Source organism: Centruroides vittatus, unplaced genomic scaffold (genome assembly GCF_030686945.1).
Source record: "Centruroides vittatus isolate TY-2023 unplaced genomic scaffold, ASM3068694v2 contig_231, whole genome shotgun sequence".
NCBI classification, from domain to species: Eukaryota; Metazoa; Arthropoda; class Arachnida; order Scorpiones; family Buthidae; genus Centruroides; species Centruroides vittatus.
The window spans coordinates 72,143-88,224 of NW_027121445.1; the positions used below are offsets into that span (position 1 = coordinate 72,143).

The 16,082-nt window shown below is 32.7% G+C and overlaps 1 protein-coding gene across 1 annotated transcript; it reads left to right on the forward strand.

The window, feature by feature from the left end:
• Window positions 1-7,063: 7,063 nt before the first annotated feature.
• On the forward strand, window positions 7,064-10,044 carry LOC136971077 (patched domain-containing protein 3-like). The gene is made up of 3 exons (XM_067265546.1): window positions 7,064-8,166; window positions 8,245-8,559; window positions 8,828-10,044. Exons 1-3 carry the CDS (start codon window positions 7,164-7,166, stop codon window positions 10,042-10,044), a joined length of 2,535 nt encoding a protein of 844 aa, XP_067121647.1. The 5' UTR covers window positions 7,064-7,163.
• Window positions 10,045-16,082: the final 6,038 nt, after the last annotated feature.

The following is a 16,082-nucleotide window of genomic DNA, read 5'->3' on the forward strand; positions in this document are numbered from 1 at the left end:
TTAGGTTGTATCTAATATCTCGCAAACGTTTAGAAAAGTCATCATACACGAAAACATTAAGATTCCGATTCTCAAATACAGTCTTTTTAAACCTCAATTTATCACTAAAAGACCCAAATTGGCAAATCACTGGTCTGGGTTTATCTCCAACTCTCTTCCCAACCCGATACGCGTTTACAATATGCAACGAGGATAAATTTAATGTATTAACCGCAAAAGAATTAATAGTGTCAAATATTTCCAAAGAAGTCTCCTCTTTCCTCTCTTCCAATCCGTGGATAACAACATTGTTCATCCTTCTCTGATTATCCATAATATCCAGTTCTCTCTCAAAAGAAGAAAATTTCGTGAAAATTTTATCCATATCCAACGAATGCCCAACACCGGTTACCTCCCCTCCAACCTTTGACTCAACCACCCCCAACCTCATCTCGAAGTCAATCAACGCCTCATCTACATTCTGAAGCCACTCTGTCAGATGATCCAGTCTTCTGATAAATTCATCAACCTTACCGTTCAGCGAAACATGCAATCGCAATAGAAGCCTAACTCCCTCTGTCACATCAAAATTTGAGTCCTGTAATAAATTCGCAATATCCTCTTCACCAGAAGAAGTCTCACCCCTAAACCTAGCTGTTGATCGTTCAGGAACGGTTGGAGAAAAGGTCTTCCTCTTCCGAGCCTGGGACATAATTATAAACTAGACTTACCTAGAAAAAGAAAAAAACAGCAATTCAAACCAATTGTTCAAAAGAAAATCGGATAGTCTCCCCCGTTTTATATTATTAATTTAATAGTCAGTGGGTGTGTTAGGTGTATAATAATTTAGTGTAAGTTATCTTAAAAACTACAATCAATATGTTTAATTATTTAAAATGTTTAAGCTTAAAAGAAATCGATTGTCATGCTTGAACAGATTCACATGCTTCACATTTTATACACGAAAGATCTGGTAAATTGTTTTACTGTGAAGAAATATCAATTTAAATAGTTATTTACATGTCTCAAAATATTTGTAGCTTTTATTATTGTAAATTTAAGGTATAAAAAGTTAATTTTATAGGAACGTAAACAATTTACCCTTCTATTGATTTATGAGGAATATTTAATAAAATAGAAACAATAGGAAATTTATTTCCATAAACTTGATTTTCTACTTTCAGATAAAAGTGAAATTAAATACAAAATTTCTTTCTTATTGAAAGATTTTTGTTTTTTTAATACATTTAGAATTTAACTTGAAATTTACCTCCAATAAAATTAGTTTTCAGAATTTCTTAAATATTACGTGCAAATACTAAATTAAGTACAGTATAATTATTTACGGAACTTAATTTTATATTATATAACGTAATATATGTAAAATTATATCTGTAATTGTACTTAATTTACTAGTTTTTGTGAAATTTGGAAGACAAGTTTCGTTGGAAGTAATTTACATAAACTATAAAAATTTTACGAAATGTTTTGACTTAATTCATACGTTTCTGTTTAATTCCTTTAAATATTACAATTATTTTTAATAATTGAAGGCTTTGAATTTAAAAACAATAGTTTTAACAGAAGATTTAATATAAAATTTTAAAAAATTCGATCTATAAGTCTGACTTTTTCTAAAAAGCCGATTAATTGATTTTATCCCTAAGGAAAAAATCTCCTTATAGATAATACTTGGATAATGTTGAACAAGGAAATTCTTAACTGTTTATATATAATAGAAATTGTTTGTTTGGAATTAAATTATATTATAATAAAGTATATTTCAAACAAATAAGAAAGTAAGATTTTTTTTTTTTTTATATAAAATAAAATTTACTTCTTTATTGAATTGTTTAAAATAATAATATTTGAAAAAATAAATCCAGAATACTATATACATGTTTATTACACGGAATTATATATATTAAGTTTATAAAATATTACATTTAGAGTAAATATGATATATTATTACAGATTGGATCGTTACTTCGCGGTAGGTGGCGCGATTATGCGTTCATAAAATCAAAGTTTTGCTTATGTCAGAGCTACCGAACGAACCAGTTACTCCAAGTGTTCTGATCTGTGTAGTCTCATGTCACAAGGCATGTGGCGAGTTCGTAAAACAACATTCGATATGTCTATACGAGAAATTACATTGACTTTATAAACTCGTACATGCCAAATCAGTGGATGCGAAAGCTGTAACACAAGGCCTGAACGTGACGTACTCGGATCAGATGGAACATCTCAAAAAACTGGTTAAATTCCTTCTGTTTAAACCTTTCTATCATTACAACATAATAACATTATTAACCTGTAAATAAATGTATTAGGATGTAACCGTGCAATAGATTGTAGTTCAACAATCTACAATTTATTTCGTCGATTATTATTGCGCAAACCTGATGGCTATAATTTAAAATAATTATTTTAAATTATTGCAAAAGACAATTTTAAAACGTACATTTTATTTTTAGTGAAAGATAATACAAGGTAAGATGAAGTTGTTTCATTTCTCCATTGTTTATATCCTTGATTAAGAGTATGAATACTGCGTTAGTAATTTAAATATTGTTGTTTGTGTACGCTCATCTCGTATCTGTAATTTGCTTGTGTGCGCGTGTAATCCAATGTTTTCCAATCCTTTTCTAATAGTGGTTCCCAACTTATTTTTTTTTTTTTTTGTTGTGATATCCCTGCTTCGTCCATGTAAAGTTATTGCGCTTTTTGTACTATATATCGCGGTAACCCAGAAGTGTTGTTGTGGAATCTTAGTGTACGAAGCACTCAGAGCCCTCTAGTGGCCGGGCGGATAAAACTACTGAACACTGGTCATGGTTCGCGTGTCGCCAACGATTTTGCCAACTGAGTTTTTTAGATTTGTATCACAATTCTAACTGCGAAATATGGGCCAGTATCTCACAGAAAATCTTTCCATGATTGGAACTCTTTGATGCATTGTGCATGTATTGGGTTGCCGTACTGGATGAAACCAAAACCATGTTTTGTAAATATTGAATAAATCAAATTCTAGTATATTATGATTGTCATACAGCTGAAATTTTTTGTCATATAGGTCTGAAATGGATCCAAAAATGCTTAAAGCAATTTTGCAGCAGTCTCGCAGGTGCTTGTTTTTATAATAAAATGTAGAAAGTACTTTTAAGAAGGCTTTATTAGGAGAAATTTGCTGATTTGTCTTAAACTACCATCCGACTCTGCTCAAAAAAATATATGTTTTTGGCCTTTTCTAAGTTCGAACTGGTAGCGTTGAAGATTTTACTCCAAATTACTGAAAAACCAAATGAGTGTAAAACGATAGCACTCATTTAGGAATCTCAGGCGACACACGTAACGATATCCTTATAAATAAATCATTAAACAGTTTGCTGATTGTACAACAATCGAGAATGCTTTTATACTTATGAACACGTAAAAAGGCCCATTAATGGATCAGGGGATGAAATCATTGAATACAAGTTGGTCGTGAGTTCGCGCCTCACCAACAGTCAGGCAGCATCGAATTATCCGGGACTTCTGCCCGTACATGACACCTAAATAGAAGCCAGTATCCCATGAATGTCCTTTTGGAAAGCCCTCCGAAATGACCCCTGAATGTCCTCCCTTCATTGGCATATCGCCCAGGTGTTGCGTTGTATTCTAACATCAATCCTATTCTGAAATGATTATGTAAATTAACTCATTTTCTGAACTAACTATGCTATTTTCCTGATGGACTTGTCTTTTTCGCTATTGCTCAGTAACGTCTACGGTTCCTTCATCCATGGCCAGTAAGTACTTCAATGCATATCCGTATATGTAACAGGAATACATTCAGCAGCGAGACCATGCGGACTACTCCAGTCTCAAATACATGTAAATTTACGTTGCATGACCTGTAGTATTTAACTGCTCTCTGTAACTGGCACACAGTATGCAGAGATTGACATAGTGATTTGAATGGTGCAACAGGATGTTAAATTTAAGCAAGGCGGAACCACTACTGCAAAATTACATGAAAATACGGGATGTATGGACTTTTGAGGCACGTTTTTCCCATAACGTGCTTCATGGTGCATGCGAAATACGCGACATTAGTTGTTTTACTCTAATAATCTGATACGATATAAAGTAAACAGACTCGTATTCTTCGATAGAATTCGGTCTAGTGATCTCTATGTTAATATTCTATTTAGGATAAATTGTAGGATTGCAACATTGATTGGATGATGCAACACAATACTGCGATCTGTCAAGGGAAAAATACTTCGTATGGAAAACTGGCTTTTATGTAGATACTGTATCTGGCAAACTCCACGTAGCAGCCCATAAGTGAGGGAGCGAACCCACGACCAGTGCTTATTAGTTTTTATCCATTCGACGATTGGTTACACAGCGGAGGGGTCGATGAATTGACTTTGAAACAACTATGATTTGATAACAGGAAGTTAGCGTGGCACGTCTTTTGTAGCGAACTCGTGCATCAATATCTCACAGAACGATTTTACAACCAACAGATAGCACACAGAGTAATCATGTTTTTCACACAAAATCCACTGGATTTTTCTTTAAGTTAACCTAAAAGCATCAGTATACAAAACGTATCCAGCCATTTGGCAACCGGCAAAATGTTTTTAGGACAGTGACATCAGATATGCTATGTACTGTACAGTACTGTACCACTCTATATCCTGTATCCCCTTCGTATTGCGTGTTGCTACGAATATGCACCATATGCATGAAGACGTACAACGCTGTAAAGAACTCTTTTGTCATTAAGATAATGTTAATATAAACACACTGTATTCTGAATAATGTAAAAAAAAAAAAAAAAAAAACGCGACGTCTTCTATATTTCACTACATTCTACGAAATCTATTATCAGAATTATATATTTATTTTTATCTTGAGGAAACCGTGTTTTGTATTTTCTTTTCTTTTCTTTTCTTTCGAAGACACAATGTAGTGACGTAAACTTAAACACTGGGCGAATTTTTCATCTTTTTTATTCGGTTGGAACGCTTTTTATTACATAACGCGTTTCGGGCCGATTCCCCTCTTCAGCCAACTTCTAAATCCTGGTGGTGAGAGCTTGTATACCATTAAAAGCTGGTCTGTACCTCATTCGGTAGTTTAGACGGATGTAATAGTCCAAGGGTACGAATCTTGATAAAATTCCATAAAAAAGGTTAAGTATCAGTCTGTAGAAGTATACTGGGTTATTCTTCACAAATCGTATTCGTGAAACCATACCTGAGATTCGTCTACCGGTGTGTTGTCTAACGCTGATCTCGTACTCCTCCACCTCAACTGCGGAGTACGATCTGTTTCTAATTTGCATATGTCTGGTCGAGCATCAGCAGGGGAATATTCCTTTTTAATAGGTTTCTTTTCCGATAAAATTATTCGGGGACCTGGCGGTGATTTTTTAGAACTCATCAGTACACAGCATGTGGCCATTGCTATTTTTTCCGCTTTTAATATTTTTAATATCTGTCGCTATGCAAATGACGTAACATCAGATCTTAAAACAGTTTTTTATTTTATAGTATATTTTATAGTAGTTTAATCCAATTTTCGTTAATTTTTATGCTTAGATTAGTATTTATACAGGTCTTATTTTTATTTTTAATGATTTCTACACTTTCTTTGAATTTCCTGTTGTATGTCTTCTTTTCTCTATGTAAAATGCTTGTTTTAGTATCATCGATTTTACAGTTATTTAACACACAATGGTCATGGAATACTGAGTTTAGTCTGTTGTACTTTAAATCGGCTATATGTTCTTTCACTCTTATTTTGAGTTTTCGTTTTGTTTCTCCTATATAGAAGTTGGTATTTTCGCAAGTACATGGTATCTTATAAACTATGTTTTTCATATCGTCTTTTTTTATCTTCTGTTTCTTTTTTCTTTGTTTGGCTTTAAGTCTAGATAACAAGTTTACGTATTTTGGAGCAAGTTTTATATTATTTTTCCTCATATCTATGTCGATTTCTTCATAAAGGTTCCTAATGTATGGGAAGCTGGCATATTTTGGTTTCGATTCGGTTTTTTTATCTTTTATTTTTGTTTGGTTATTAGTAATTTTATTTTCCCATTTATGAATCAGTCTGGTTGGGTACCCGTCTAGGGCAAACTTTATAGGAGAAACAAAACGAAAACTCAAAATAAGAGTGAAAGAACATATAGCCGATTTAAAGTACAACAGACTAAACTCAGTATTCCATGACCATTGTGTGTTAAATAACTGTAAAATCGATGATACTAAAACAAGCATTTTACATAGAGAAAAGAAGACATACAACAGGAAATTCAAAGAAAGTGTAGAAATCATTAAAAATAAAAATAAGACCTGTATAAATACTAATCTAAGCATAAAAATTAATGAATATTGGATTAAACTACTATAAAATATACTATAAAATAAAAAACTGTTTTAAGATCTGATGTTACGTCATTTGCATAGCGACAGATATTAAAAATATTAAAAGCGGAAAAAATAGCAATGGCCACATGCCGTGTACTGATGAGTTCTAAAAAATCACCGCCAGGTCCCCGAATAATTTTATCGGAAAAGAAACCTATTAAAAAGGAATATTCCCCTGCTGATGCTCGACCAGACATATGCAAATTAGAAACAGATCGTACTCCGTAGTTGAGGTGGAGGAGTACGAGATCAGCGTTAGACAACACACCGGTAGACGAATCTCAGGTATGGTTTCACGAATACGATTTGTGAAGAATAACCCAGTATACTTCTACAGACTGATACTAAACCTTTTTTATGTAATTTTATCAAGATTCGTACTCTTGGACTATTACATCCGTCTAAACTACCGAATGAGGTACGGACCAGCTTTTAATGGTATACAAGCTCTCACCACCAGGATTTAGAAGTTGGCTGAAGAGGGGCATCGGCCCGAAACGCGTTATGTAATAAAAAGCGTTCCAACCGAATAAAAAGGATGAAAAATTCGCCCAGTGTTTAAGTTTTCGTCACTACATTGTGTCTTCGAAAGAAAAGAAAAGAACAGAATTATATAATAATTTTAAGTAATTTTTGGAATAGTCAATACTATTGTTAGAAATATTTTTGCGAAATCTGAACGTTTTTTAACACAAAAATATTAATATTTTAGGCAAAGAAATTAAGAGAATTCTTCAAGACGATTGAAACTTTAAAATGAACGTGGAATGTATAAGAGAAAACCTTTGTATTGTTTTCAAGAAGGTCGGAAATATGGTCGGACGACATCCATATTATTTCATCGCTTTACCTGTAATTCTCTCCATTGTTCTGTCTCCATTCATTGTAAGGTCATTATCGAGCAAACATTTTTATAATATAATAACTACTGATACCGGAAAAATAGCTGACACTAAGAAATTTGTAGAGAATACTTTTGCATACAATTCAGCTGAATTTTCAGACCAAATAAGAGCACCCGATTTTCCCCGCTGCCTCTTGATATACTTATTGAAGAAAGATGGCGAAAACATGCTCGATAAAAATGTTCTTTCAGAAATAAAATATGCCGATGAAATCATACAAAATGTAACATTCGACAGCCACGGGAGATACATAGGCTATTCTGATATGTGCGGTTTAAAAAATAATAAATGTTTTCAAAATCCGATTATCGAAGTGATGTCGGAGGTGGGTATAGACTCAATAGTTCAAAAAAGAAAGAAGTTAAAATATCCTATAGATATAGATTTATTATCATTATCTTATAAGATTTATTTTGCAAATTTGGGAGGAGTGACACTGGATAATGACAATTTTGTAGACAGCATCAAGGCCATGTTGTTAATTTATTCGACTGATGATAAAGACGAAGAAAAAAGGAATTTATTTGAGAAATGGTCTTTTTCTGTGTATAGCGCGATTCAACAATATAATTTCACTTATGTGATCGCCTTTCCAAGTTCTCCTTTGTTTGTAAGAGCAGCAGTTAGGAATGAATTTGACGATACCAAACCTAAAATAGGAGTCTTAGTGGCAGTTATGACTGTATTTTCAGTGTTGTCGTGCATGAGTAATAGTTGGGTGCGAAGTAAACCTTCTCTTGGTGTGGCAAGTGTGATATCAGCGGGGTTAGCAGTTATCTCTTCTTTTGGATTGATGTCAGCATTAAGCATAGAAAATGCATTCTGGAACGCAACTATTCCCTATTTAGTACTTGGTAAGGCAATTACACTATATATTATAAACTGTTTAATTACAGTATAGTTATCGTAATTATTAAAACATTGTATTACAGTTACCGAGATTGATGATGCATTCCTGTTGTTGGGATGCTGGAGAGTCACCAATCCCAAGCATAAAGTTGAGAAGCGCATGGAAGTGACATACTGTGAAGCAGGAATTTCTATTATGTTAACTTCACTTACCAACTTCATTTCTTATTGCATAGGAATGATGGGTCCATTTCCATTTGTTAGAATATTCTGTTATTACGCAGCTACTTGCATTATATTCACTTTTCTGTATCAGATGACGTTTTTCGGGGGTTGCCTGGCATTAAGTGGATACAGAGAGGAGAAGAATCTTCAGCCATTCGAATATATTGTGTGTGGTAAGTAAAGTAATTTATGTCCCCGATAAATTTTAATAAAAAATGTAAAATAAAAATAAATGTAGCAAATTTATTCTTTCTCTCTCTCTTATTTGAAATCGATTTCCAGTTATTCCCAAAATTGAGTAAAGCTATATTAAAACTTTGAACAGAACATTGTAATTCATTAAATATTAAATCTTTGTCAGCAGTTATAAGAAAACTTAAAATTTATTTTTACTTCAGACTGCTATTTTATTAATCTAGTTTATTGATTCTATTGATTTAGAACCACAGGAAGAAAGTCCTCGGAAGAATAATAGAATACAAGAAGAGGTTTCTATGGTTTTTTTTAGGGATGTATTAGGGAAAATACTTTCGAATTCAGTAGTAAAGGTCATCGTAATTTTCATCTACTTGACTAATTTATCATTTGGAATATGGAGTTGCCATTCAATTACACACGGTATTCAGTATGAACTTTTATTTCCCAAAGGTTCTTTACTTAGGAAAAGTTCTCAAATTAGACTCAAGTATTTTACAAGTCACGCCTATCCTTTTCAAATAATTATTAATAAAACTTTGGATTATTCAGATAAAAAAGTGCAAGAATCCATAGAAAATCTTTTGAAACGATTCGAGCAACATCCTCATATTGCAGAAGAACAATACACTGTATCTTGGTTAAAGTTTTATATGGAGTTCCAGAGTAATCCTGTTGCAAGATTTTCGTTAGGAGGTTATAACATGTCGAACAAACAAGACTTCATCGATGGTCTTCGTAACATTTTCTTCAAAATACACGGAGCCAAGTCACTATCTAATGATGTGATCTTTAACGACAACGAAACCGACATTTTATGCAGTCGATTTTTTTTCATGGGTAAAAATTTGAATTCTTCACAAGTAGATAGAGACACCTTGAGAGAGTTATGGGAAATTGCCGAAAATTCCGAATTTCCCGTACTAGTGCATTCTGTTAAATCGAGCGTAATAGGTGAAGGCATTGTAATTGAACACACGATTAATCAATTGTTTTGGATCACCGCAGTTTTGATAACTGCGTGCTTCTTATTGGTCGTTCCTAACTTCTTTGTTGCTATTACTGTCGCCATTTCTGTCGTTTCTTCGATAATAGAAACGTTGGGATTCATGTCATTATGGGAAGTCAATCTGGATATCTTTTCTATGATGAGCCTTATACTGTGCGTTGGATTTAGCGTTAATTACCCAGCTCACATGTCTTACGCTTATGTTATGTCGTCCAGCAAAACTTCGAACGATAAAATGAAGGATTCTTTGTATCTTGTTGGTTTTGCCGTCCTTCAAGGATCTTTATCTACAGGACTGGGAATATTGACTCTGTATTCTGATGTGTACGTGCTGTCGACATTTGTCAAAATTGTCATTCTAATTTCTATAGAAACAGCATTTCATGCATTGTTTTTCATCCCTGTTATACTTTCCATCATCTTTTCCATGTTCAAAGGGATGAAGAATATTTAATAATTAATACTATTTTTTTGTTTTATAACCTGTTAATAAAAATTAACTGTTTTATACAAATTATGTTTTTTTTAATTATGGTTAAATAAAATTTAAACAGTTAATAAGATTTTTAATTTCTAGTTAATTATAAAATGCGTGTATTTACAGCAGCAGCCCAATCACTTGGTGTAGCATTTCGTACGATTTTACATCTTTCAATAAGTTAGTTCACTTACATACTGAGTCAACTGAGATTGCACGAATTCCCTAAATTCTCTGCATGCATCAATTATTTTAAATATTTAACAGAGCTATTTTCCTTTTACGTTTTCCAATACGAACCATTGTACACGTGTTAAGTGACGAAACAGTCAGTGAAGAGTCAGAGATCAAGTTCAAAAGTATACGCTTTGGTAGTCCTGAAATGCATTCCCAGGAAATAAAAGTCCTTTATCAGTCCAGTCCATAAGAACTTGAACTATGACTCCATTTCATCACTTAAATGATACGTCTGTACAATCAGCGAACTTTGAGCTACATTAGGAAGCATTAACCCAAATAAGAAGCGAGAATATTTACAAGAAATTGTTATGTACTGTACATATATCTTGATTTTTCGGATAAGCAAAGAATTAGATAATATCAACATCAGCACAGAAATGAACAGTACAGCACAAGGTACAACAGTCTAATTATTTCAACTGCACGTTTGTAATTTTAATCACTACTTACTGGCAATGTTACTAAATTTCTGATGCAATAGTAAGCTAGTCAATGAGGGTGGCATTATTATTCAGGGTGGCCCCAATATCCTATTTTCTTCTATGAATGAAAATTTGGAATAAGTGGTGATTATTTAGTACAGTTTCTTAAGTAACGACTAACCGAATAAATGATGACATTTTACTCTCGGCAAGAATGTCTTCCTAAACGCTTGACTGAATATTAAAACAATCATGGCGTCTAGCCATTGACTATGGTGCTGCCAATTGGCCTATCTCTAATGTAATATGGATTAATGAAGACATTCCAAACAATTAACGTTTAGAACCATAGAAAAACGGAGTAAATGCTCGCTGCTATATACAGGGTGGTCCATTTTAATCCGTAGACAATTACTTGAAAAATACGCACCCCACAAATACGCACGCCCACATGTCTTATTGCCATATACAAATAAACGAAAACAAACAAAAGCTTAAGCTATTACTTATAGCAATATAAAAATAAGTTAATAGATGAGATTAAAAGGAATTTGTTATATAAAAAAACCCTTTTATAGTTGTAAAATTTTCCTCACAGAAAATAACTGTATAGTAATCCTCATAAAATATGCGGTTTTGCAATTATTGTGACACCCATTTACTACTTAGGCAACAGTAATTCGTATACAATAGAATTGTACATAAACGGTTCCATTACTGGAAAGCAATGACATTGATATTTCTATTGCCAATTACAAAAAAATTTCATCTTATAACTACGTAAGTAAAACTTATAATAATCCTAAACAATGCCAGTTTACGGATCAATGAGAATGTTATTGGCTCAACCTGATAAATTTTTATCATCTTCCAAGAATTGTGAGTTATTTAAATATCTAGAAATTTCATCTCGTAGAAAGATCTGCCAAAAAAATAAATAAAAAAAAAAAAACAAAGTAAGATACGTATTTTACCTTTTAAATTTTCAATACACAACCTATACCTGTAATTGATAATCCTGTAATTTCAATTAACTGTGTTGTTGGCATAGATGTTCAGAAATACAATATTACGTATGGAGTTTAGAATCTTCATCTCAAAATTATTGTTATATTTTTAAACCGAAAATCAGTTTAATTGTAATTAAACGACTACAAAATTATTATACACCGTATGTATATAATAATTTAACTGTCAATAAATTTATATTAGGAATAGATTAATGTTTGCTACTAAGAAAATAAAACTAGCAGCGAGTTGTTTAACTTTTCCGGCAGTATTTAGCGGCACCATCTGTTTATATTTTATGATATTTTATTTTAAAAAGAACATTTATGTTATTAATCAAAAGAAATAACTAAAATTGTATGTGGCGCCATCTTTTATGACATTTTGTTATAAACATTTTATATACGGTAAAACTTGTCTATGGCGACCATTCACGGTTCCCTTAAAAAGTGGTCTTTTAGACAGGTGGTTGTCCAATACAGGTGGTGCTGCAATACCGTATTTCCGTACGTATTTTGCGCACATTTTAGCCATTTCTACTAAGAAAACTCAAAATGAGCAAAAATAAGCGAATTTTTTCAACGATAGAGCTATGTTGGTGCAGTAGAGAGTCGTTAATCGGAATCAATTGGGGACTGGGGTTGTTCAGATTAGTGATTTGTTCCGATTACCGATTATATACGAAAAAATACATTAACCTGTCCGATGTTCAAATTTTTTCTCCGTTGCGTGTCGCTTCGTGTTGAATTTTCGTCGATTTTAAGCCTAAGGAAAATTTTTATAATAATAATCGAGGCTATCGTATCGTTAAAAATTATTTCTTCATTATGTACAAACAAAATAAATATATTGAAGAATATAAAAACATAAAAATTATACTTTAGAAGTAAATCTAGTATCAAAAATGTTCGATTCAGCACGACACAGTCCTACTGAAAATCGTTCCGATTACCGGCGATTCCGATTACCAGGGTTCCGATTAACGACTCTCTATTGTATTGTATTTTATTCTTATCGGATAACTCCATTTACAGGAATCGTATAAGACCAATATTTTAAAGATTAATACAACATTCGCATTTTCTCGATTATAAAGCACGCTTTCTTTTTTTCGACTTAATTAATTCAATTCGGTTCTTTTCGTTCGCTCCTCAGTTACGTGCATTACTTCATCGATATACAAGTCCGTTGTATCTCTCAATCACTTTGGCTTTGGTTTTCGTTAGTTTAATCTTATTTTAAGTTTAAAAATACTGTACTTTTTAAAAATATTTAATATTTTCTTAAGTACAATAAGAAAAATTATTAATTAAGAATAGAACAATTTTATTATTTTTTCTCATAATACGATTTCATTACATTCCGCGATTGTCATTGGACAATGGAGGAAGTGCCCGAGGTGGGTTCGAACAAGATTTTAGACCAGATATATTCGCGGAATTGGTCGCTTATTACAGTTGTTGTATGTTGTTTCGGATAAAAAATCGATGCCCGCGGTCGGGTTACACAGGTGGTCGTTTAATACGGGTAGGGGAAGGTGGGGCAAGATGAGGACGTTAAGGTTTGAAAAGTCATAAGATAGCAACCACTTTGATGAGAACGATAAGTTTTTTATTCTCAGCAACTATAATATTTGATAATATATAATAAAAATTTAATTTTTGAAGAACGTAGTTAAAAACAAGAAAATTTGATATTTTAAAATTACATGTAAATGCACTATCTTGCTTCATCCATGGGGTAAGATGGGGATATTATTTTTATATACAAGAAGGACAAATTAAAATGGTTAAACTGTCGTTTTCTTCAATATTGGCACAAGAACAGTTGCCCATTTATCAGAACGGCTACATTTAGCCCAACTCTCTGTAGATGCAGAGTATAACCCTCCACAATAGAGGCATTCTGTGCCATTAGTCTTTCGTTTCTTGTTGGGCCTTTCTTGGGCCTGTAACTTTTGTTTTTACGGAATTACTTTCGGTAGAGACCGTTTTTCTGGGAGTTCCGAAAACTGCTGTTTATTGTTTATGTTGTTCCATCAGCTGTTGCTTGTACGGTGTATCTGTTAGGATTGCTGTTTTCCCACTCCTTCTGCTGTTTTCGATTTTTTTCTTCCAACATGTGGAATTGACATTATTTCTACGGGGGCGACTTGAGTAAATACTGAACGAGTAGGCCTACTTGTAATGGTGTAATCAGTGATCGTTTCTGCACCCATATTAGACATACCTCCGCCTTTATGCTTTTGGTTGATCCTAAACAAGCATCGTGGTGCGTCCTGCTGCTGAAGGGGCCTGTTTGTCGTATCTGCAGCAATAAAGTCTGCCTCCGAAAATACGTCAGGATTCGTTGGCCGTATTTATGGTCATAAATACGGCCCTGGGGCAAGACGAGGTACCCCATCTTGCCCCAACATGCACTTTACATACTGACTGCAAACACAGGTCAACTTTATTTTAAAACTAAAGAATTACAATCTTAAAGATTACTGCGAATACCATAATATCGTCATCTAAAAGGTATTGTGAAAGTTCACAATGATACTTATTTTGTAGAAACTTTGTAGCAGGCGTAAAATTAGATGAAGTATTGCTGAAACATGGAAAACTGTCTTACTTCCAAACAAAGAGAGCGATTCAAACGTTCTCTCGTCCGACAATCCCTTTTGAGGTTGTCATTTAGTTCCCCAAATAACAGCTAGATGAAAGCACATTAACCACGAATAAACAGACGTCTACGTCTTATCCCACGACCACATCTTGCACCACCTTCCTTTAACTTATACGAAGGCTTTATGTATAAACCATTCCGTGCTAGAAATTTTTGTCCGTTTTGACAGGTACCCGTCGAATGCAGGTGGTCGCCTAAGCAGTTTTCACTGTATTTTTAATTATTATAAAATAGCAAAAGACTTAATTTTGATAGTAGAGATGGGTTTCATAAAACACTGTAAATGCTAACAACAAATGAAATCTTCATTAAGTCTGACTCCTCACGAGATATGACACATGACAATCCTCTATCTCTCCATCTCCTTGACCTTTCACAACCAAAATTTAATAGCACCAATGCCTCTTATACACAAGCTATCGCGTCAAATTTTGTTTCTTTATCTTCACCCAGTTCTAAGGTATTATGTTAAATTCAGAAAGAATTGTCATGTAGAGATTCTGAAGTTCTTATAATATTTAATAAAATGTATAGTTTGAATATGTCTGGTATATTTAGAAATAAAGCACCAAGTATTTAATAGCATTCTGATAGATTTACACACTTTTATGGAAAAATGTTAATGATTTATTACAAGTTTATAAAACGAAAAGCAATCTTAAATGGAAGTAATTATCGTAAATCTTCTCTAACACTGTCATACTAGAGTTATTATTATCGATAAGTTTTTTTATTAAATCTTTTTTAAATACTTTATGTAATGTCGATTAGTGACAATCAATGCGTAACATGTTTCTTATTCCCATATATAACTACTAAAATCATTTTAGTAGGAATAACGAAATAATATATGAAGTTTCTGTTGCATTAATGTATAAAGACATACACATTATAAGGAAATTCTAAGTAGATTGCACAGTGATGTTAAGAGTGTGCAGTTTCTGGTGTACAATGTTTAAGACTTAAAATTATAGAAATTTAAGACAGTCTTTACAGTTAAATGCAGGCCATCTACTTCTAAATTATAAAAAAAATCTTATGTTTGAAGAAGACCAATATTTCTTATTAAAGAATTCTTATTAAAATTCGGAAGACATAAAACATAAGTGTAGAAAGTGAATTGAATGCATATTTGCAATTAAAATATAGAAGCAGAAAAGAGTTAATGCAAAACGTTGTCGTTTAAGTTACGTAAGTACAGTTAGATTTCCTTATAATTGCAAAACCATTTATTAGAGAAATGCATTATATATCACACGTAATTAATATAAACGATTGACTTTATACAGTAAAAAATTAACAATAGAATATCCTCATTAATACACTATAACAAACAATACTTAACGTTGTGGGTAGGCTCTACGAAAGTTTGGTATAAGAACCGGTGTTAGAGCTGACCTCTATAATCTCATAGTGTGCATTTTTGCTTTGTTTTGAAGAAAATTAAACGAATAAAGTTATCATTATTGAAACCTATGGATTCTGAACGTGCTGTATTGAAATTCTCACATTTACACGTAAAGTTTAGAGAAAAGAAAACAAGAATAAACAGTAAATATAGTTTATAATGCACAATTTCACACCAGACTATTTTATTTCTTATTTTTTTTTTTTTTAACATAAAGCCTTTCAGATTAATAGAAGGTGTTTGCAAAAGTTTAATTTGATACGCAT